The sequence below is a fragment of the Rousettus aegyptiacus genome, unplaced genomic scaffold (genome assembly GCF_014176215.1).
Source record: "Rousettus aegyptiacus isolate mRouAeg1 unplaced genomic scaffold, mRouAeg1.p scaffold_m13_p_13, whole genome shotgun sequence".
Lineage (NCBI taxonomy): Eukaryota > Metazoa > Chordata > Mammalia > Chiroptera > Pteropodidae > Rousettus > Rousettus aegyptiacus.
Window position 1 is genome coordinate 53974665 of NW_023416288.1, and position 22656 is coordinate 53997320.

Here is a 22656-nt window from a genome sequence, read left to right on the forward strand (position 1 = left end):
GCCTTGGCCTTGTGGGGCAGCGCCCCAGCTGGCGGTCCGGTCCGGACCTTCGTCCTTTCTAGCTCGGGCCTCCCGGACGGTCTCGCTTTTAAAAGGCGCCACCTGAGACTGGGCCGTGGGTCATTGAGGTGGCGCTGAGCGGGAATCTAATGGAGAACGGGGATCGAATTGGAAAATGGTGTTTACTTCTTCCCCAGGAGCAAGTGGGGCCACACTGAGATGTTCATTCTCCCCCTTTCCAGGCTCCCAGAGTTTCTCCGGGTTTCTTTCCGGCACCTGTCTGGGCGGATGGTATTAAATCGAGGATGGTATTAAATGCCTTGTGCTTTCTTGGGCACAGGCTGCGCAGACGACGTGGCCAACGCCGCTTAAGCGCTTCCTGCCTACCTCAGCCATACGGGAAAGGCTTCACCGGAACTGTGACGTTTGACCCTCGCAGTGACCCTCCGGGCTGTGTGTAGTGACCATCTGTACTTTACAGACGCTGAAACTAAGCGTCAGGGAGACTGAGTCTTCCCCACAGCTCACAGGTGGCAGAGCCAAGGTCTGCACCCCGGTCCCCCAGCGTCTGGGGCTCTGTGGCTCCTCGCTGTGCACGCGGGTAGAGGTCACTGAGGGCAATGGGGAAGCCGCAGGCAGACTCTACTTGCAGCAAAGCCGCCAGAAGGGAGGGTCTGGGGCGGGGAGCAGCGAGCTGGGGGCTGTCAGGGCGTAGGAGGAGCTGCTCCGGTCTGTGGGTGGGAGCCGGGGTTGGTTTTTATTCATCTGCCGGAGGAGGGTTTCTCGCCGTGTCTTTGCTGCAGGCGCAGTACAGGGCTCTGCCCTGCGTGACGTTGGCCACACGCAGCCTCAGCTCCGTGTCAGCCACCCGCACGGCCTGGTAATCCGCTCCGGGCAGGGATACGACCTGCTTTTCCCCAGGACTCCGCAGAATGGCCAGCACCTGCAGTTGCCCCTGGGTATCCTGTTGGTACCAGCTCATCCAGGGGTACTGGGAATTCTTCAGGAAGCAGTACAGGGTTTCAGCCTGTCCGCGACGGACCAGGGCCCATGTGGGCTTTTGCTCCACCAAGCTCGCAGTGGCCTCTGAAATACACAGGCAGGCCAGGCTGAAGGTGCTGGGCCGGGGGCGGGGGAGTCACCCCCAGAAATGACTAGTGAAGCCAAACCCTCCAGGGGATGAGGAGCTGTGCCTGGGAGGGTCTTGGCAAGGCTGGGGTCAGCGAGCGGAACTTTCTGCGCCTCCCGGCGCCCCAGCCCCTCCTTCCCTCCCTCAGCCCACCGAGTGGCTTCCTCTGCCTGGCCTCTGACCTGTTCTCATGGCGGCCGTGAGAATCCAGCCCCACAGAATGGGAAGTGGTACCATTCCCTGGCCCCGCAGGCCCTCTCCAGCAGGGCAGTGGGACGGGGGGTCTGGGACACGGCCAGCCAGGCAGGAGAGCAGGATCCTGGCCTATACGGTGGCAATTAGAGGCTGACACTCTCTCGGCCTGAAACTCAGAAGGGAGTGGCTTTTCCAGGAAACTCACTCAGTGTCTTGTCTCATCTTCTCACTGAGGTCCAGAACCTCAAACTGGAGAGCGTTTCCTGTTTCCTGCGCACCGGCGCCACTCACATGCATACGAGCACACGCCCCGCATTTTACCGGGTGCTTCCGTGAAGGTACTGGGCCCTGCACCCTCTCATCTGTGTCCCAGCGGTGCATAGGACAGTGGTTCGAATTTGTGCCTCGAATCTTCCTAAGGGATTAAAATATCTCAGTGCAACCAAAGGATACTAGTCGATTGAACAAAGACCCCTCTCCCCCACATGCTACGCAGATGGGCAGAGGCTGCCGCAAGGCCACCCTGGGCAGTGGACAGTGGTCACTCATCTCCAGTGAGCAGTGTTTTCCTCTGCAAGAACAAAGCCAAATTCAACATAAGAGACTTAATTCTCCCTGTTAAAAATAAAGGAAAAGATTTCCTTCCCATCCATTTTCTTAGAGCATTTACTTTAGAAAACTTGTGGGTTCTTTCTCTGTCTCTTGGAAATGTATGGAAGGTCTTTTTTTTAAAGCTAAGCAACCTCTTGCCAGGGTTAAGACCCAGCCTGGCCACCCTGGAGAGGGATGAAGCCCTGGGAAGCACTGCGCAAGTCACACATCTTGAAAACCAGAAAAATGTACAGGCCAAGAAGGATGTGTCCTTACCCCAGCAAGCTGCATGCATTTAATTCCGAGTTCTTGGAGAGTGTCACTCTGGGGACTAGATGACGAGAGGAAGGGGGGCTGGCAGAGGGGAGAAAACTGTGACTGGGGAGGAAAGGGAGAGAAAGGCCTCATGGGAAGCCGGGCAGACCGGATGCAGGTTCCCTGAGGCGCAGTCGGAGGCCCCAGCCGCTCCCTGAGACCGCGGTATGAGAGATCCTGGGCCCATCTCAGTTTTCAGGGCCGGCTGTCCTCACTCCAGGCCACCTCCTTCCTGAGCCTTAATCCCCAAAATGCGATTGGGATCAGAGTGTCTCTGACAGTCCCGTTATCTCCTCCCTGAATTCCTGCTCCTCAAGGTCATCGCCTCCCCAGGCTCCTATGGTCTTGGCCCGGCTCCCGTCCTGGGCCAAGGTAAGCCTCTTCCTTCCAGATGGCTGCCCAGCTCCCTACCGTCCCCTGTGCCCAGAGCTGGGCGTTATGGTTGCCCCCTCGGGAAATGTGTTTTTTCCCCTCAGTTGCTGCTCAGGTGCTCACGGCAGCTGCCCACAACCTCAGCTGGGTCCGATCCAGCTTAAAGAACCAGGAGGTACTGAGATGTACATGCCCGGATGGAGACAGATGCTGAGCGCATCCATCCGCGTGAGCACCGGATGCCTGCGCGGGGGTGTGCGGTCCAGGCTCTGTGCCAGGGATGTCCGTGCGCATTTCCCCGAGCCTCCCCACTGACTCATGGAGGAAGGACACTGGGGCTCAGTGAGGTGATTCCCAGCTCCGGGTCAGCCGAGTCCAACGCGTCGGGGTCAGCCTGAGACCTGGGTCCGCTCCCTAGGAAGTGATCAGCAACGACCGACTACCTCCAGGACACGCTGGGGCGGAAACGCTCTGCAGGGAGCCGGCGTGCTGCGGCTGTCCATGACCTAAGTGAGTGCCAGGCCCTGGGCCCCAGGTCGGCTCTGCCTCTGGCCTACAGCGGTCAGGCGCCGCTCACGCCACCCTTTTGGCGTTCCCATCGCCTCATCTAAAAATGAAGTGGACAGGAATTTTTGGAAAGTTAAGTGGATCTAAAACTCCTTTTTACTCCTCTAATATTATAACATTCCTTTTGCACTTGTATTATTTGCACAGCACCCATGTGCTGACCTGGGGGGGGGCAGGGTCATGGGGGGCCAGACCTCAGCAGGGAGTCATTGAATGCGACTTCTCTGAAAGGCAGTTTGCCGGAGTGAGGGTGCAACACAAAGCCTCCCAAAGGCACGTTCGTTCCCCATCCATTCCCTCCTCTTCCTCCTCGCTCCTCCCCAGAAACGCGCAGACACTCAAAGCTACCCAGACTGGCCCATCTGGAAGCTGATTATGGTTCCTTCACCTCTAGGTGTCCTTTCCGGGATTAGTGGCAAAGTCTCCCCCAGGAGGTGGAAATCACGGCCTTCCCCTCCCGGCTCCCTGCAACCTCGGTCCTTCCTGCTGCGCCTGGAGGCTGATGGGCAGCTTCACGGGCAGCCCACGGCACACCCCCGTTCTGTACATAGACAAAGTCAAAAATGCCCATAAAATGGGGCTGGGGGACACGTCCCGGCCAGAGGGCAGAGTGCTCAGTAAGGACATCCAAGGATACAGGGATGGGGGGAAAGGAAGAGAGAGAAGGGATGGAAGGAGAGAGAGGGAGGGGGAGGGAAGGAGGGAGAAGAGAGGAGAGGAGAAGACAGGAGGGAAGAGGAAGGGGAGGAACTAAACCCCTCGATTCTGTGGGGTCCCCACTGGCAGGACGCTGACATGGAGTGGGGGGCGAAGACTCTGGACGATTTACTCCTGAGACTTGCAGGCCAGGCGCCCACTCCGGGACAAGAGCGATCTGCGCTCTGCACCCTCTCTGGACACCTCACCCCTCCAGGGTTATGTAAGTGGCACCACTCTGAACCCAGGGGATAATCGGACCAGAAGAGCCCCAGTCGGTCCCTCCCTCGTGGCGCAGTGCCTGGCACAGCGAGAGGCACATATAAGGCCGCCCTTCGCGAGCGCTCGCCTGCAGGAGAGATGCTCCAGGCCCCGGGAGCCATGGCCCGTGTCCTGCTCCTCAGGCTTCTCCTACTTACAGCGCTGGCAGCCCCCTCCCGAGGCGACCGCCTCGGGTCCACGTCTCCCCTGCGCTTTTCTAGGTTCCTAGATCCTTCCAATGTCATGTTCCTGCGCTGGGACTTTGACCCCGAGGCCGAGATCATCACTTTTGAGCTCCAGGTCCGGACAGCGGGCTGGGTGGGCCTGGGTGTCACGCATCGCTACACCAACGTGGGAGGTGACCTTGTCGTCGGAGCGGTCCTGCCCAATGGCAGTGTCTATTTCTCGGTGAGTGTGAGGGCGATTTTCTTCCAAGGACGAGGGTCTCTTGCTGGGGTTCAAGATGACTCTGAGTCCAGGAGGGATTCACGTGTTCCAAACACACCCAGGCACACACCCAGAACCCCCGCTGGCTGCTGACCGCTCCCTACAGAAATGACCCACTGGAGAGCATGTCCCTGAGGTGCTAAGGAAGGGACCCCCCGGAGAGAGAGTCCCTCGCTACTAGATGTAGGTCACGGCTGTCAGAGACACTGTCCTCATCCTCAACTTCCTTTAAGCTCAGGTGGACCACGATGTAAAATAGTCTAATAACAACAGCAGCCAACACATCCTAATAGTGTTTGTTAACTTGCTATACACCCTTGATTAACCAAGCGTCGTTCCCAATTCTTTACATCTTAAACCTCACGGCATCACGAGGTGGATGACTGTGACCCCATTTGACAGCTAAAGCAGCGGCTCACGCATCTCCCAATCTCATCCATCCGAACGGCACTTATCCAGGAAAGTGTCAACGTGGAGACCCATGCGACAGGATATAGGATGGAAAGCACAGAGAGTTCAGAGACCAAGTGAACTGCCGAGGGTTAGGGATACGGGAATATTGGGACTTATGGAGAGGAGATGTGGAACGGGAGATGTAAAGCCAGGCCAGGAGGTGAAACTCCGCCAGACAGTCTGTCCCTCTGCCCCGAGGCTCCACCCCCGATGCCATACTCTGCCCTGGGAGCCAACTATGCAGTAAAGAAGATCTGGGTCCTGCCCACCTAGTACTTTGGGTGGGGGCTAAAGGGACACCGGTTGCTCCTAAGTCACGACCACTTGGTGATCCTGGTTCTGACGCCCTTGACCTCCGCTGGGCCGCAGGACCAGCACCTGGTGGATGAAGACACCCTGGAGGAGGACGGGAGTCAGGACGCCGAGCTGCTGGGGCTGACGGAAGACGCCGTCTACACCACCATGCGCTTCTCCAGGCCCTTCCGCTCCTGCGACCCTCACGACCTAGACATCACGGTACTTTCGGGAGGGGAGGAAAGCTCTGGATCACGCGCAGCTTTTCCTCCTGGAGGGGCTGGCGTGTCCCTGCACATCCCTCTCCACCTTCCCGGGTCGGCCCCAGCTGTGCCCGTCTCGAAACCCACACGCTCTCGGCAGGGTGACGTCCCACTGACTCGGCACCCGCCCCGCCCTCCCCAGAGTTCCCCTCTGGAAGACTCTCGCTCTGTTTTGCTGAACTTTAGAGTGTCATTTGCCAGGCGTGGACACGGGCAGAGAGAGGGGACATGGGGAGGGGTGTGACTTGCTCTGAGCACCTCCCTCACACTGGCCTCTGAGGCAGAACTAGAACCCGACTAATGCTGGCCCCCGGCCTGAAGCCCTTTCCATCCCACTGTGTAGACGTGAGCCAGTGGCTTGTGTGGGTCCTTGGGCATGGGTGTGCGTGTGACGTGCCGCTCATGGGCACAGCACCTCAGTGCCCACGACGCCCCCAGGATGACACCGTGAGGGTGCTGGCGGCCTACGGCCTGGACGACACACTCAAGCTGGATCAGGCGCGCGCTTTTGTCAAGTCCGTCTTCCTGCTGCAAGTGGTCCACCCAGATGCCCTGGATGTGCCCGCGGACACCATCATCCATGACTTGGAAATCACCGATGTAAGACCCTTCCCCAGACCCAGCCTTCTCCAGACCCCTGCTCGTCTTCTCGCTAAGTCCACACTCTTCTTGTCCCCAATACTCAGTCTGTTTCTTGAACCGAGGTCACTCTGACCTCCCTCAGTCCCCTGAGGATGGCGGAACTGGCCTCGCCCCAACCCCCTTCCCCGGCCCCACCCTGCCGGGGCGCCTCGCTCCCCGCCCGGCTCAGCCTCTGTGTGTCCTTCCGCAGTTCCTCATCCCTGAGGACGACACCACATATGCCTGTACCTTCCTCCCCCTCCCCATCGTCAGCAAGAAGCATCACATCTACAAGGTAACGTGGGCCGCGTGCCAGGACATCGTCGGGGCGCTGGAGGGGCCCACGCTGTGCGTGGTGGACGCTGAGGCAGGAGTGACCGTCGGACAATGGCTGGAGGGGAAGTCGCGGGGCCAACGAGGGGGCCGGACCACGTTGGGTGGGGTGGTGGCTTCATGATTTTCTGAGCCAAAACGATAGCTCCCGTCGCTGATGAATTCAAGCCCCAGAATGCACCTGAGGTTTTGATGATGCCCGTGGATTAATATGCACTTGCAGAGAACAAAGTATAAGCCCCACCCTCATCCCAGAATTGGGCTCTTATCCCAGTAGGGAGGACGTGGCCAAGGGCCGCCATGTCAGGGAAGTCCGGCGAGAGGGAACTTGAAGCGTGATCTTACCAGAAGTGGCAGATGCGTGGAGGGCGTGTTTTCGTTAGGGGGAGAATCCTGCGAGGTGTGGTCTACAGGTGCTCAGACAGCATAGACTGATGAGGTTATTCAGGGAAAGGCACGGCGTGATCTGGGAAGGGTTCGAAAGGACGGGGCCTCAGAGAGGAGTCAGACAGAAGTTGGTGGGGGGGGGGGGAGATTGGGGAAGAGTAAAGAAAGCGGAAAAGAAGAAGGAACAGGGAGGAGTGGGGGATGGGTATAGATTTACTTGGTGAGAAGGAACCGGCCGGGGATAGGACTCGGGGCAGGAGACCTTGACCATGCTCCGCCCTCCGCTCCCCCAGTATGAGCCCAAGCTGACGGACCACAACGAGACCATCGTGCACCACATCCTCCTGTACGCCTGCGGCAACGCCAGCGCCCTCCCCCAGGGCATCAGCGACTGCTACGGGGCTGACCCCGCCTTCTCCCTCTGCTCGAAGGTCATCGCGGGCTGGGCCGTCGGGGGCCCAGTGAGTCCTCGGATGAGGGAAACAGGGGGCGGGGGGGGCTGCCGGCCCACGGAAGGCCGGGAGATGGGGCGCGGGGGGGGGGGGGGTCTGGGACGAGGCCTTTGTGGCTGCCCAACCTCCCTCCATCCTACAGGGTTACCAGTTCCCAGACGACGTGGGCTTGTCCATCGGGACGCCCTTGGATCCCCAGTGGATCCGGCTGGAGATTCATTACAGCAATTTCCACAACCGTCCCGGTGAGCCCGTGGAGCGTGTAGATCTCGGGGCGCACGACCTGCCCGACCCCTCCCCCCTTCCTGGGCCTCTTCCTCGCCCCACGTGACCCCTCTCCGCCCTCTGCGCCAGGCCTGCGCGACTCCACGGGGATGCGCGTATACTACACCGCGCAGCTGCGCACGCACGACATGGGCATCCTGCAGCTGGGCTTCGTCACGTTCCCCATCCACTTCATCCCGCCGGGCGCCGAGTCCTTCCTGTCCTACGGGCTGTGCAAGACCGAGAAGTTTGAAGAGGTGATGCCCCGCGGGGCAAACCCGCTCCACGGCCCGAGCCCCCGCCTCTGCGTGCCTGCGGCCTGGCGCTCAGGGAAATCGCTAGCCTGGGTCCTGCGAGGGAGCGGAGGGGTCCGGGCTTCGAGATCCCGGGGGAGTGGGGGGGGGGTGGGGGAAGACGGGCCAGGAGGGCCCGGAAGGACCACAGGGGTTTGTGTTGGTCCTAAGAGTTAGGGTCCTATAGTAAGGGGGAGGCAAATCAAGGAGCAGGGCGAGGTGACAGTTCTCAGCGAGCAGATGCGCCTCCTCCCTGTCACAGATGAACGGGGCCCCCGTGCCCGACATGCAGGTGTATGCCTACTTGCTCCACACCCACCTGACTGGGCGGGCCCTGCAGGCCGTGCAGTACAGGTAAGGGGGGGCGGAGGGTGTGGAGTTGAAGCTTTCTCTTCTGCGTGTGGGAATCCGGGGGTACGTCTTGGGAATAGCGAGTTATTCTGCAGCACAAGGCTACGCTCGGCTGGGAGTGAGGGGCAGCTGGAACTGTCCGCAGAGTGGACGTGACTGGAGGAGGACCGGAGGGGGAGGCGAATTGCTTTATGGACAGTCCGGACCCCAGGGTGACCCCACACACGGCCCCTCCCCCACTTCATCCCCTTCCTCTTCCCGTCCCCTCCCCCTCTGTCCCTCTAGAAACGGAACGCAACTCCGAAGGATCTGTAAAGATGCTTACTATGACTTCAACCTGCAGGAGACTCGAGATTTACCTCGACGAGTGGAGATCAAGCCGGTGGGAGCCCGCAGGGCGGCCTGGCTGGGGCTGGGGGCCAGGTGGGCTCAGGGCGCGCAGCTGTTCGCAGCTGGAGGTGCAGACGCTGGGCCCCGGCCTACTGCGACGTAACCCTCAGCCTTCCCGATTCACTCCGAATAGGGAGATGAGTTGCTGGTTGAGTGTCAGTACCAGACGCTGGACCGCGACTCCCCGACTTTTGTAAGTACCTCTCTCCTCACCGGGGTCACCGCGGGCAATAGCCTCAGAATAGAGCCCCCGCCCCGGCCCTGGCTACCAAGTGACTCTGCTTGTTCCAGCGGAAGCCTCGCGCTTCTCCACGGGTGGCCCCGTGCGCACGAGGCTTTTCAGGTTCTCGCACCACAATGATTAGAAGGTGGGTACAGGGTTCTCTCTCTACTTCCTCTGTCAGTGGCTCACTGAGACCATGGAAAGACAGCAAGTCATCGAGACTAAGAGCATGCACTCTGGGTCTCGTTGCTTGAGTTGGGATGCCGGCACAATCGTCAAATGATTCAACCCTTTTAGGTCTCGGTTTCTTCATTCATAAAAACCTGTTGCATAAGATGGATGTGACAGTCAGACTAATACGTGCCAAACATCTAGATCATTGCCTCACCCGTGATAACAGGTGCTCACTTATCCTTATCGTCACAAGGACCACGACCCATTCTGTGTCCGGAATGGTCCTGTGCTTGTCGTATTCAAAAGGAGTTGCTTGCTGTTAACGAAAAAAACACAGCCATACAAATGATCATAATGCAAGGTAGAAAGTGTCATTTACTCATGCACTAGGGGAATTCACAGGAGAAAATCCTAAGGTCCTGTTACAGTGAAGAGAACATGTGATATATTTGAGTGGGTCTTGCTTTGAACGGGTGGGGTTGGGGCATTCTGGAGATGCTCAAGAGGGAATGGCTCCCCCTGCTGCCCCCCAGGAAACTCAGTATTTTGTTGTATCTTCTCAAACCGGGACAGTAGCAGTGGAAATAAAGAGGACAGGGCAGTTATGTGGGATATTTCTTTAGAAATAATAATAATTGTCCACCGATTGGGACTAGAGGAGGAGGAAGGAAGAGGTGTGGTAAGCAGCAGTAAGTGCCCATCAGCGAGCTGGCTCTAGGCTACTGACGACAGCATCGTTGGTAGACTGGCCGACCACACTGTCCCTGCCCGCCTTGTCCCCCTCTCTGCATGTCTCTCCGTCTGTCTCTCTCTCCTTCTCCAGGGGGGTCCCAGCACCATTAATGAGATGTGCCTCATCTTCCTCTTCTACTACCCCCGAATCAACATCTCCAGCTGCATGGGGTACCCTGACATCATCTACGTGGCCCACGAGCTGGGGGAGGAGGTTTCGGAGTGAGTCATCTCGCGTGATAAGACCCTCACGTGTGACCTCTAGAGTTAGGTCACTTACGTATGAATTTTCTACCTGCCTTTTTCTCCTGTACTACCCAATTCAGGCAAAGACTGTGCTTACTTACAAGTAGTGACCCGGAATTATTCGGGGGGAAGGGTCCTCTCGGAGACTCCGGTGAAAGCCCTGAAACGCCTCTCCAAGAAAAACGTGCCTCTGTGCAGACATGCCTCATTTCACAGACAGTGCCAGGGCATTTGCTGGTTCCCCGAGTCACCCCATTAACTTTCTCAGATGTCACGGCCCCTGACTTAAGAACCAATACTTTAAAAGAGTCGGAAAGTTCTTTTTCTTTTTTTTTTCCACTTAAAAAGTGCTCATCTGTGAGTTCTCATGATATTTTTCCTTTCTGCCAAACTCATGATTGTCTCGCCAACAAGGAACCGATGCTAACAAAAGTGGGGACATTTTATATATGCTTTGTCAAAGCCTCGACCCTAAACTAGTGTCTGTCCGCGCCCCCCCCCCACGGCAGTTCCATGGAGGGCATGATGGCCATGAACAATGTCGAGTGGACCCCGGAGAGCGTTAGGAAGGCCGAGAAGGCCTGCAAGGAGGCCCAGCAGACAGTGATGATAAAGACTATTGATGTGAGTGTCCCAGGACACACCACCTCTAGGGGGAGGGATGGAGGGGTGTGGGGCGGATCCGGGGGAAGCCAGGGAGGGGGAAGAATGAGGGAGGGGCCTGACAACGAGGGCAGGGACACTGAGGGACACAGGGAGGGAGGGGCTGGGGAGACAGGAAGTTGGGCTGATGCAGCTGTGGGTCGTGGTTGGGCGGGGTGGGGGGCGGGGGCCTGGGGTCTCCCAGTTAGCCTGTGAGGCTGCAGGGGCTGGGGATAACCATTAAGATCTGAGGAAAGGAAACAATTGGGGCGTCTACCTTCGCCCATCCTTCTCCTTCTCCTGCAGGAGGTGGTGGAAAACACGACAGGTCTGATTCCAGAAATCGTGCCTACGCCCCGGGGGCCCTGCGTGCAGTCCTCCGGAGGCAAAGTGGAGCCCCAGGACGAGAGCCCTGCGGGCTTCAAGGCTTCGCCAGTGGCCCTCTCGGGCGCGGGCACTGCCACCCTGAGGTGCCTTCCCCTGGCTGCCCTCTTGTTTGGGCAGGGGGCCCTCTCTTGGCTCCTCGCTGTGCTGCAGGCTAGAGCCTGACACTGTCTCCTGGGCATGCCCAGGCCCTTCTCTGCTCGGCCCTGCCCTCAGCATCGAACGCAGAAACTACCATCCTGCTCTGGCTCCCCAAAAGTCCCCCGTCTGTGCCACTTCCCATGACCCAGGCCGTGACACTGCAGGCCTGGGCGCTGCTCATACTCCACACAGGCCCTTCCACGACCGGCTCTGTGGTTCATCCCTTAAAGCCTGAGAATCGCTGGTGGGACCACACATTTTCTCACAAGATCCGGATCCAAGGCTGGGTGTGAGGTAGTCACCACCCACTGAGAGGTCCGATGCCCCAGCGCATTTGAAGGGATGCCACGTGGGGAGGAGGGGGCTGGAATTCAGAGGAGAGCCCTGCGAACCATCCTCAACGCTGGCCCTGGCGGGGGACCCTGTTGCTTCTTCTAACATTTTTGCCCCATCCTCCCTGCGAGAGGCTGTGTTTGTAAGGGACTAAGCTCAAGACATCACATTAAATAGAACTAAACCTGCTTCCCGTAGCCGCCTCATTCCTTCAAGTCTTTGATCCGGGACAGGCAGCTGGGACGTCTCTCGAATCACTCAGCCTAAATAAGGCATCCAGAGGACCCTGGAGGACTGCGTTGCCCCAAATGCCACATCCGATGCAGTCCTTACTCTCCTCACCTGGACCTCTTACTTTCAGTGACATTTATTTATCCCACCGAGTGTCACATTCTCAACGCTCAGGTCACCAGGTGTGAAGAGCATTGACTGGTCAGGTCGGCTGAACGGGGCTCTGAGGACACAGGTCAAGGGCCAGGGGGTGAGAGGTACTCCTTAGCTCTGGGGCCCAGGACGTGCCATGGAGGTTTACACGGGCGGAGCAGGGACGGGGGGCCAACAGTTTGTGGAGTCAGGCTGCAGTTTGTAACCACGGCTGACAGGACAGGCTGTGGTGGCGGCTGCCCCGAGGGCTTCTGGGGCATTCCTGGGCTTCCGAGCTCGAGAAGCTCTGAACCATACTTTCCTTCGAGGCTTAATGTTGCTGCGAACTAACTGCCTTGCTCGTCGTTCACGTCCTCTAGAAGGGACCCCTACTCTGGCTCTGCCGAGGTGCTGAGAGGGATCTTAATCCCTTGGAGACCAGTGTTTGGGGGGCTAAGCCTGGGTTAGTGCCACAGCCCTGCCTCCCTGCAGGGCAGAGCCTGTCCTCTGTCCTCTAATGATGAAGTACGTGGCAGGTAATGAGCCCATCACCTTTGCCGTTATTTCTTCCGGAGAATTCTGGATACTCCATTCTAAGGTTCTACAAAATCTTCCGTGTTCACATCCAGCTCCCGCCATCTCGGCTGGTTGTTTTCAATGCTTGGGGTTGCTTCTGGGCCTCGGGACGTATAAGCAGAGGGACTTGTTATCCTGAAATCAAAGAGACTTTTTGAAGCTCATAATTCTGGAAAGAACTAGGCTCCCCTGAAGCCAGAAGGTTGTCCGTTCACTGTGTGGCATCTCTGTCGTCACCATTTGAGGGCAATGGAGGTTTTCCTTTTAGATAGGAATCCTAAGACATGATTGATGGCATGTGACAGCTGCTCAAGGCACATGAATTGCCATTGACAGCACAAAAAATCACACAGATAAAGATGGGATCGAGATAGAAACTGAAAAGGACCAGTACCGACCACGTCTCTCTTTGGCTGGGCTTTGCCAGTTTTGGCTTTGACCTTCTGCTCCAATCTGTATGACTCGGTTTAGAAAAATGTCAGTTTTTCCAAGCAAGAGTTTTCGACCACTCTGAGCGGAGAACTTCCAGTCTGCAAGATACGATATACTCTTAATTTCAGCTCTCAGGCCTAACAGTGATGATATTATTTCTTAGAGATATAATAACCACCAGAATTTTGTAGACAATTATTTAAATGGCCACAAGGTGACGACATTTAAATAAGAGTAAACAGGACTTTGTAAAACAAAGCACAGGTCATGAGGGAGGTTGCTTGAGAAATTGGGGGGGGAGGGGCACTTTAAGCTCTGTGATTTGCAGGAACACACCAGCCACCACTGAAGAGGTGAAAGGCTATCACAGAGATAGTTTAGGATGTAAAATTAAAGCTCGCACATGTAGACCTCTCAGAAGCCAAACGCTATCCCTGTCCCAGGAATAATGCTTTAAAGACGAACACTGCCCAACAATTCGATGGGCTGCCTTTTGAGGAAATAGTAAATCAGATGATGATGTAGATTGGAAAAATATGGTTTAGAGGAAACTGTTTTGTGAGCTGGAGATTTTAAGCTGCATAGGCTCTAAAGTCTGTTCTGACTCGGTGTGCTTTTACCTGGGCATGTACGGGGAAAATGAACTTGTATTGCATCCAAAACACAGCTGGTCGTCTGCATTACCAACTTTCTCTCTGACTAATCATCTCTTTAATTCAACAAGAGACTAAATTTTTCTCAAGCTGGAATTAGAAATACAAACCTTCACAAAGGTGTTAGGAATTGTTATCATTATAACATTATAACTTTCCAGGAAGAAAAGAATAATCTCCAGTCTGATCTGAAATTAGGATACCTTGTATTACTCTTGTCATTACCATATGATAGAACTTCCAGCCTTGGGTAAGAGTAACTTCCGAAGATCTTTAGGCATCTAGTACTCAAACAAGCAACGCTGCCTGGATGGAGATCAACTTCTCTGATGTGTTACATCACCTGGTGTCATCAAAACACCTTCAGCCAGGGGAGACTGTGGCCGGCTCCTCCAGGTACAGTGCCAACCCCATGACACCCCACTCACCGTGGTGTACGATTGTAAAAGGTATATGTGTATTTCAATGCAGACAAAACCTAAGTGAACGGGAGTTTAACCACATGCAGATAAGTTGAGGAGCAAGTATCGTCCTGTCCACGCCTCAAAGTCACCTTTGGGAAAATATCGTGAAACTCAACACCTCACTGTTAGGACAGAGGCTAAGCCAGGTCTTCACTAAGCAATAGTGCTCTTAGCTATTCAGAAATCGATATCAAACAACAGTGCTCTCTGAAGAATGTGATGAAAAGCTGGTAAGTTTAATTTCATCACATAAATCAAATAAAATTTTACTGGTTGAAAATATGTTTGCCATACAAAATCACACACACACACACACACACATAGTCCATATGAAACTCTCTTGGCTATCTCAAAATTTTTCTTCTGTTATTTGTTCCTACATTTTATTTTTAACTAGAAGGCAACAAATTAATAGCAGAAAGAATAACAAGCTTATGGAAAATAACATAAAACTGGGATAATTATATCCATTAACTTAATTATTTTGTAAAGTGAAGAAAGATGGGCATTATTTAATTTAGCAGTAAAATGTTTCGTTCCAGCTGAAAACAAAACAAAACAAAACAAAACAAAATAAAACCCCTTTTCCCCAGAAGCACAATTTGAGACATACTTGAGATACCTCTGGAGAACAGCTTTCCTTTACAAAGCCTCAAAAAAACAGAGAGAGAGAGAGAGAGAGAGAGAGAGAGAGAGAGAGAGAGAGAGAGAGACAGAGAGAGACAGAGAGAGAGAGACAGAGAGAGACAGAGACAGAGAGACAGAGAGACAGAGAGACACTCAGAGCAGCCTTATCATCAAGCACCAGTGCCAAGGAGAAACGGAAAATCTAAAAGGGAGGAAGAATAAAAAAGTTGAAACAGGCGTAAGAACACTCAGGGATTTACGCAATAGCAATAGTAATAAACCTTCGTAGACTTTCATGGACTGAAAATGCATTTCCATGTACACTGAAGTTCCAATGTTGACTCCATCTTACAGAAGAGGAAACTGAGGCAAGGCAAGGCACACCTACCTGAAGCAACAGTCGGTGCTCTTAGACCCGGGCCCATGGAGTCACCTGTGTGCAGTAGGGTCTGAGGGAAGCGCAGGAGCCAGCGGTGGCCGGGACTCTGACACGGCATGGGGACATTTCCCCTGCCTGTTCCGTCTGCAGCTTCCCTGCTGCCTGGCCCACGACCACATCCCACCACATCCCCACATCCGGGGCTCAGACTCTCAGTTCAACTCTCGGGTCTCTTCAAACCTCTGACATTAAGTCCAGGTTTCCTTTTTTTCTGTTTTGTTGTCGTTTAATTTTTTTCAGGGCTCTGCCCTGGCGTGGGGCTGGCAGCAGGTCCCGTGTGCTGTTGGACCCAGGGCACTGTCACTTCTCAGGGTTTGCGGTGCCCACCACACAAGTCCCCTGGGGCTCCCTCGGGAAAGATACAAGGAGGGAATCGATGACCACATCCACCGCACGGTTTAGAATTAGGAGTTTCGTTTTGTTCTGAGTTGGAAGGTCAAGTTCAGAGGTGCATATACTCTGCTGTAAGGTCTATTAGCTTTGTTCAGAGGACCGTCACTTGTGGGTAGGTTCCCAAAGGCAAAGGCAACTAATGGGCGATCCGCGCCCCTCACGTGGAACCCCATCAAGCCCCCCAGAGAGCAGCACGGCTGTGGACGTTGGTCAGGAGACTGCGGTGAGTGTGCTCATGGCGGGTGGGACCATTCACGTGCTGCAAGGACCTTAGGCCACGGATGCCAGGGGTCCTACGTGCTGCGAAATTCATAGTCTATTTGACCGAGGGAAATTATCCCCAAACTCTTTGGTCTCGGGACCCCTTTATGTTCAAATTTAGTAAAGATCCCATGCTTCATTTATGTGGTTTATATCTACTCATATTACTGCATTATAAATTAAAATTGAGTCATTCATAAAATAGTTTATAAAATATTTATTTTTTCATGCATTAAAAACAATATATCGCTACGTTAACATAAATAATATATTTTTATGAAAAACTGTTTTCCAAAACAAAAGAAAATCAGTTAAAAGAATGACATTATTTTATATTCTGTAAATCTGTTTCATGTTTGGCTTAAGAGAAGACAGATTCTTGCATTTGTCTTATACGCATGTATACACTACAGAATATAGAGTTTCTAGAAAATGCTACTGTATACTAATGAGAGAACGAGAGTGAAGAAGGCAAATTACAACATAGTGTTATGAAAATAGATTTGACCTTGTGGACTCCAGAATAAGTTGGGGGCCTCCCACGGGGTCTCAACTATATTTTGAGACTACTATCCTGGAATTGAGCCTCCAATAGCACCCAACTACTGATATTTGGTTATGATCATGAGTCTATCTATGGGAGCCAGAGTGAAATAATAGATCAAAGGTAAATGGTGAATTTGGATGTGAAAGATCGAGAGCATGCTGAAAATCCTAACGCACTGGACAGTCTGGACAGTAAAACAGTAAGGGAAAAGCCGGTCGGCAAAAGAAAAAGCAAATGAGATGGTAAACCCTGATCCCAGGCAGACACCGTCTCCCCCACAGCACATCTTCACGGCCCCGTCTCCCTCAGGGATTTCTGCTCTACGGAAGACTTCCAGCCCAGCAAGTGAATCCATTCGTTAGAGGTAACGGAAAGATCTCTAAGTAAGATTAATTAATTTCCTGGAAGTACTTTAATGTCCTCGAATAGAAGTACTTATCGAATCTGCAGTAAGAGTATCCATTATACCTATAGAAGTACTGGCTGCAAAGTTAGGGAAGTTATGTTTTTACTATCTATAATCATGTTTTTATTTGCTACGACAGTAAAAGTACCTTACAGTAGTCCTAATTTAATTATTTTGGTTCCTGGGTTCAAAGTGTATAGAAGCTCTACGATGGTAGCATTTTTCATATCTATAGTTCTAGACAGGCTCTCTTTAGAAGCAGTCGTATTTTCAGTATGTGTAATAGCAAATTACTGTATTGGTAGCCGTGGTATTTGAAAAAGTCCATAGGAGAATACAGTGCAATTTTTAGCATTGCTAATTAAATAATATTCTTAACTATTGCGACGGCAGCTATTGGAGTGCCGGGTACCACCAGTGCTTCAGGTTGCAGTCTTAGGTTCTGTAACCCAAGAACAAGTTGGGTCATTTCAATGACCGCATCTGACACAACAGTATTGACGGAGCCAAAAGCATCTGTGAAGTCGGGAGCAAGGATATAGAAAGTGCCCAAAGTTTACTTAAAAATAGTAGTATATATTTTGGTTCCAAAAGAAGTAGTTATGGATACATCTTTTGATACATCTTCACTGTCTCCAGTGCTTGGAGTAGCTCCATCTGTAAAAGCTAGGGCAAATATTTGTGAAAGCATATGAAGCATAAGATCACGTATCCGTTGATTGATTTTTCTATATCTGCAATAGCTGCTTTAAAGAGATGTCAGTAGTAATTGTCTTGCCTTGGGTCGTAATCAGGGGACTGGATCGGTACTTGTGGTATTTACGGTAGCAGATGCGGCAGCAGAAGCGTCCATTGTTGTTCTATCAGGAGTGGTAGTGTTTAAAGCATATATGGTAATACCTGTAACATCTGTGGTGGCATTAGTTGTAATGGGTAAATAGCTGGCTGAAGGATTTACCACCAGATGCTGAGTCTCTGTATCTAGAAGAGCGGATGTTAACGTGTCTGTGTCTGTTGTGGCATTTGGAACAGACACACGTGGAGTGTCACCTGGAACACTGCTGGCCTTATCTGCGTCACTGACATCTACTGCACGTCCTGTACTGGGAATAGCCATGGTCCTTGGAGTGTAAGTATTCGTAAGGGCTGGGTCAGAAGCAGGCAATGAATTTGTTCGTGTGCTGAAAAGACTTGTAGAGCTGGTGGTAGTGTATGTTGTAACGGCATTTCTAGTGGCTTCAGTAGTAGATTCAACTTCTGTAGTTTTTATGTGTGAGGACGTGGCAAGGCCTTGAGTACTATCAATTACTGTGTCTGGAGCAGTAGAAAAAGTATTCACGCTAGGAACAGTTGTGAGTTAACACCAACAGTCGTGCTGTCTCTGGCGGGAGTGCTGATGTCATTGGTAGTATCTGCATCGGTGGCGTTTTTGGTGCTCGTGGGTGTGGTAGGCGGAGCACGCGTCGGGGGAGCTGGAGGATGTGTAGTGCTAAGGGACCCGGTAAGTGCCGTCGGAGACGCGTTGTCTGCGGTCGTGGTACCAGGCGTGCCTGTAGGAGGCCGAGTAGAAATGACCCGAGCGGTACCTTGTACAGATGTAGCGTTTGTAGTCATAGTAACTGTGGTGACACCTGGAGTTGTTTTTGTGTTTTCTGCAGCAGTGCTATTTAAAATTCCTGTGGTAACTGAACCCGTGCCCACGGAGGCGGTGCTTGCAGTCGTAGTGTTGACGGCGCCCGGGTTGAAAACATGTGTGGACGTCGAAGTCGTGTGGCTTACGGCCTGTGCTGCGGTGGTAGCAGAATGGAGAGCGGCGAGCTGCGCGAGGTCCGCGGCCACGGCGGGAAAGGAAGCGCGGTCACGGGGGGCGGGGACCAGTGTGTCTGTGCCTGCAGCCGCTGCGGCAGATGCAGGATCTGGGCCGCTGAGCGCACCCGCTGCCGTCCCATCTGTAACAAGGCTATTTACTGGTCATTACCGGGGAGGTTCCATCGCCCGGGTTTGCAGAAGGTAACTCTGCGGTATTCGTGGTGCTGGGGGAGGCGGCAGTTGTTTCCTCTGGAGAGAAACCGCTTACGAAATCTGATGTGGCAGGTTTGGCGCGCACAGTGAAGTTGTCTGTGAAAGTAATGGTGGTGTCTGTGCTACTGGCATCATCTGTGGTGCTTGTAATAGCAACTGCAGCATCTGTTAGTGTGGTGTTTTGTGTTTTCAGTGTCAAAACGGGTGGTGTGTGAATTAGTAGGAGCAGTCAGAGTAGAAAGAGTATTAGTGCTAGTAGCATAAATATTTGTAGACAAAGGAGAAGTCATTGAAGAAATAGTATTATTAGTACTAATACCACCAGCACCAGTTGGGGAAAGAGTAGTGGTTATAAGAACAGTAGTATCAGTGCTAGTATTAGTGACAGTTGTTGGGGCAAAAATGGTTGTGAAAGGAAGAGTAACATAAGTGCTATTAGTAAAAATATTTATAGGGGAAGGACTAGTAATTAGGAACAGTGGTATTAGTTGTAACTTCAGTAGTACTTGTTGGGAAAGGAGTGGTTGTGATAGGAAGAGTAATACTAGTACTGGCAGCAGTAGTACTTGTAGGGAAAGGAGTAGTTATATCAATTATCAGTAGAACGAGTTATAACTTCAGTGGTACTTGTGTGGAAAGGAGTAGTGACATCAGTATCAGTAGTACTAGTTGTAATTTCAGTAGTACTTATAGGCAAAAGAGTAGTGACATAAGTATCAGTAGTACTGGTTGTAAGTTCTATAGTACTTGTATAAAAAAGAGTAGTGATATCAGTAACACTAGTTGTAAGTTCAGTAGCATTTGTTGGGAAAGGAGTGGTTGTGATAGGAAGAGTCATACTAGTGCTGGCAGCAGTACTTGTAAGGAGAGGAGTAGTGGTGTCAGTATCAATAGTACTAGTTGTAAGTTCAGTAGTACTTGTAAGGAGAGGAGTAGTGATGTCAGTAGCACTCATTGTAAGTTCAGTAGCATTTGTTGTAAGTTCAGTAGTATTTGTTGTAAGTTCGGTAGCATTTGATGTAATTTCAGTAGCATTTGTTGTAGTTGTAAGTTCAGTAGTAATCGTAGGGAAAGGAGTAGTAATATTGGTATCAGCAGTGCTAGTTGTAACTTCAATAGTACTTGTTGGGAAAGGAGAGGTTGTGATAGGAAGAGTCATACTAGTGCTGTCAGCAGCAGTACTTGTAAGGAGAGGAGTAGTGATGTCAGTATCAATAGTACTAGTTGTAAGTTCAGTAGTACTTGTAAGGAGAGGAATAGTGATGTCAGTAGCACTCGTTGTAAGTTCAGTAGCATTTGTTGTAAGCTCAGTAGTATTTGTTGTAAGTTCGGTAGCATTTGTTGTAAGTTCAGTAGCATTTGTTGTAAGTTCAGTAGCATTTGTTGGGAAAGGAGTGGTTGTGATAGGAAGAGTCATACTAGTGCTGGCAGCAGTACTTGTAAGGAGAGGAGTAGTGGTGTCAGTATCAATAGTACTAGTTGTAAGTTCAGTAGTACTTGTAAGGAGAGGAGTAGTGATGTCAGTAGCACTCATTGTAAGTTCAGTAGCATTTGTTGTAAGTTCAGTAGCATTTGTTGTAAGTTCAGTAGCATTTGTTGTAAGTTCAGCAGTATTTGTTGTAAGTTCGGTAGCATTTGATGTAAATTCAGTAGCATTTGTTGTAGTTGTAAGTTCAGTAGTAATCGTAGGGAAAGGAGTAGTAATATCGGTATCAGCAGTGCTAGTTGTAACTTCAGTAGTACTTGTTGGGAAAGGAGTGGTTGTGATAGGAAGAGTCATACTAGTGCTGGCAGCAGTACTTGTAAGGAGAGGAGTAGTGATGTCAGTAGCACTCGTTGTAAGTTCAGTAGCATTTGTTGTAAGTTCAGTAGCATTTGTTGTAAGTTCAGTAGTATTTGTTGTAAGTTCAGTAGCATTTGTTGTAAGTTCAGCAGTATTTGTTGTAAGTTCGGTAGCATTTGATGTAATTTCAGTAGCATTTGTTGTAGTTGTAAGTTCAGTAGTAATCGTAGGGAAAGGAGTAGTAACATCGGTATCAGTAGTGCTAGTTGTAACTTCAGTAGTACTTGTTGGGAAAGGAGTGGTGATAGGAAGAGTCATACTAGTGCTGGCAGCAGTACTTGTAAGGAGAGGAGTAGTGATGTCAGTAGCACTCGTTGTAAATTCAGTAGTATTTGTTGTAAGTTCAGTAGCATTTGTTGTAAGTTCAGTAGTATTTGTTGTAAGTTCAGTAGCATTTGATGTAAGTTCAGTAGTATTTGTTGTAAATTCAGTACTATTTGTTGAAGTTGTAAGTTCAATAGTAATCGTAGGGAAAGGAGTAGTAATATCAGTATCAGCAGTGCTAGTTGTAACTTCAGTAGTACTTGTTGGGAAAGGAGTGGTGATAGGAAGAGTCATACTAGTGCTGGCAGCAGTACTTGTAAGGAGAGGAGTAGTGATGTCAGTATCAATAGTACTAGTTGTAAGTTCAGTAGTACTTGTAAGGAGAGGAGTAGTGATGTCAGTAGCACTCATTGTAAGTTCAGTAGCATTTGTTGTAAGTTCAGTAGCATTTGTTGTAAGTTCAGTAGTATTTGTTGTAAGCTCAGTAGCATTTGATGTAAGTTCGGTAGCATTTGTTGTAAATTCAGTACTATTTGTTGTAGTTGTAAGTTCAGTAGTAATCGTAGGGAAAGGAGTAGTGATATCGGTATCAGCAGTGCTAGTTGTAACTTCAGTAGTACTTGTTGGGAAAGGAGTGGTTGTGATAGGAAGAGTCATACTAGTGCTGGCAGCAGCAGTACTTGTAAGGAGAGGAGTAGTGATGTCAGTATCAATAGTACTAGTTGTAAGTTCAGTAGTACTTGTAAGGAGAGGAATAGTGATGTCAGTAGCACTCGTTGTAAGTTCAGTAGCATTTGTTGTAATTTCAGTAGCATTTGTTGTAGTTGTAAGTTCAGTAGTAATCATAGGGAAAGGAGTAGTGATATCAGTATCAGCAGTGCTAGTTGTAACTTCAGTAGTACTTGTTGGGAAAGGAGTGGTTGTGATAGGAAGAGTCATACTAGTGCTGGCAGCAGTACTTGAAGAGAAAGGAGAAGTGATATCGGTATCAGTAGTGCTGGTTGTAATTTCAGTAGTACTTGTAGGGAAAGGAGTGGTTGGGACAGAAAGAGTAACAGTGCTGGCAGTAATAGTACTTGTAGTAACAAAACTAGTGGTGATGGTCTCAGAAGTGGTAGTCTGAGTAGTAGTTAAGGAAGGATGCAGAGAACTCATGGAGGAAACACTTGTCGAAGGTGTAGTAGAAACTATAAGGCCACTGTGAATCCAGGTAACCTCAGTTAACTTTTCCAGGCTGATTATCTTGTCGGTCAATTGAATAGTTAGTGTCTGCCAGAAAAGAGATAAAGTTGGTATTTTACAATATCTTAAAGATCACACTTACCTTACACTTAACAAAAAATGATGTATTCATTCTTTTCCCAGAGAGCGATAGAAGGATAGAAAGACTCCCTCTCAAGTCACACTGGTTCCAGACCGAACTCGTGGGGAGAGGTGCTGTATGCATAATCCTTGTGCTGTAAATGTTTCCTTCTACTTCATTTAGTCAGAACCACACTGCTTGCAACTATTTGCAGCTTTGATTAAAACTGATGTTCATAAAAGTCTCTTTGCTCTGCCACTAGGTTGTAACCTTCCTGAGGGCATCCTGGTTTTAGGTTTTCACCATCCCTAACACTTAGTATAACACCTGGCAATGTTAGTAGAGTGCAAACCCTGATTTTGATTTTGATTTCTTTGTAAAGCAAGCACCTGACTTAAGCTTTAACTGCCAGAGGTGTCCATTTCAAAGAGGCATCCAGTTCAAGACCATGGAGGTGCCTCTGCGTCCGTGATCTTGGTTAATTTCAACAACTGACCATTTGGGCTTTTTGTTT

General features: G+C 51.2%; 2 protein-coding genes and 1 gene segment (V, D, J or C); 1 reads left to right on the plus strand and 2 right to left on the minus strand.

Moving 5' to 3' along the window:
* Window positions 1–542: 542 nt before the first annotated feature.
* On the minus strand, window positions 543–1514 carry LOC107516966. The segment is given in 2 exon segments: window positions 543–1086; window positions 1312–1514. Coding segments are annotated over 2 exon segments (384 nt in total).
* Window positions 1515–4246: 2732 nt separating this feature from the next.
* On the plus strand, window positions 4247–11366 carry LOC107516923 (putative DBH-like monooxygenase protein 2). The gene is made up of 13 exons (XM_016157148.2): window positions 4247–4534; window positions 5396–5542; window positions 6022–6183; window positions 6416–6499; window positions 7218–7385; window positions 7519–7621; window positions 7731–7897; window positions 8196–8287; window positions 8570–8666; window positions 8808–8867; window positions 9895–10025; window positions 10559–10673; window positions 10998–11366. Exons 1-13 carry the CDS (start codon window positions 4247–4249, stop codon window positions 11238–11240), a joined length of 1857 nt encoding a protein of 618 aa, XP_016012634.2. The 3' UTR covers window positions 11241–11366.
* A 4693-nt stretch (window positions 11367–16059) lies between these two features.
* The window catches only part of LOC107516970 (probable maltase-glucoamylase 2), a 74241-nt gene continuing 67644 nt past the window's right edge, over window positions 16060–22656 (minus strand). For 2 of the 17 annotated variants that reach the window (XM_036230781.1, XM_036230780.1), the window contains exon 49: window positions 16060–22108. In XM_036230781.1, coding sequence (XP_036086674.1) covers window positions 19322–22108 — 2787 coding nt within the window. In that variant the 3' untranslated portion in view covers window positions 16060–19321. The remainder of the gene's footprint in view (window positions 22109–22656) is intronic. The other 15 variants (XM_036230788.1, XM_036230795.1, XM_036230786.1 and 12 more) reach the window with 15 other exon arrangements.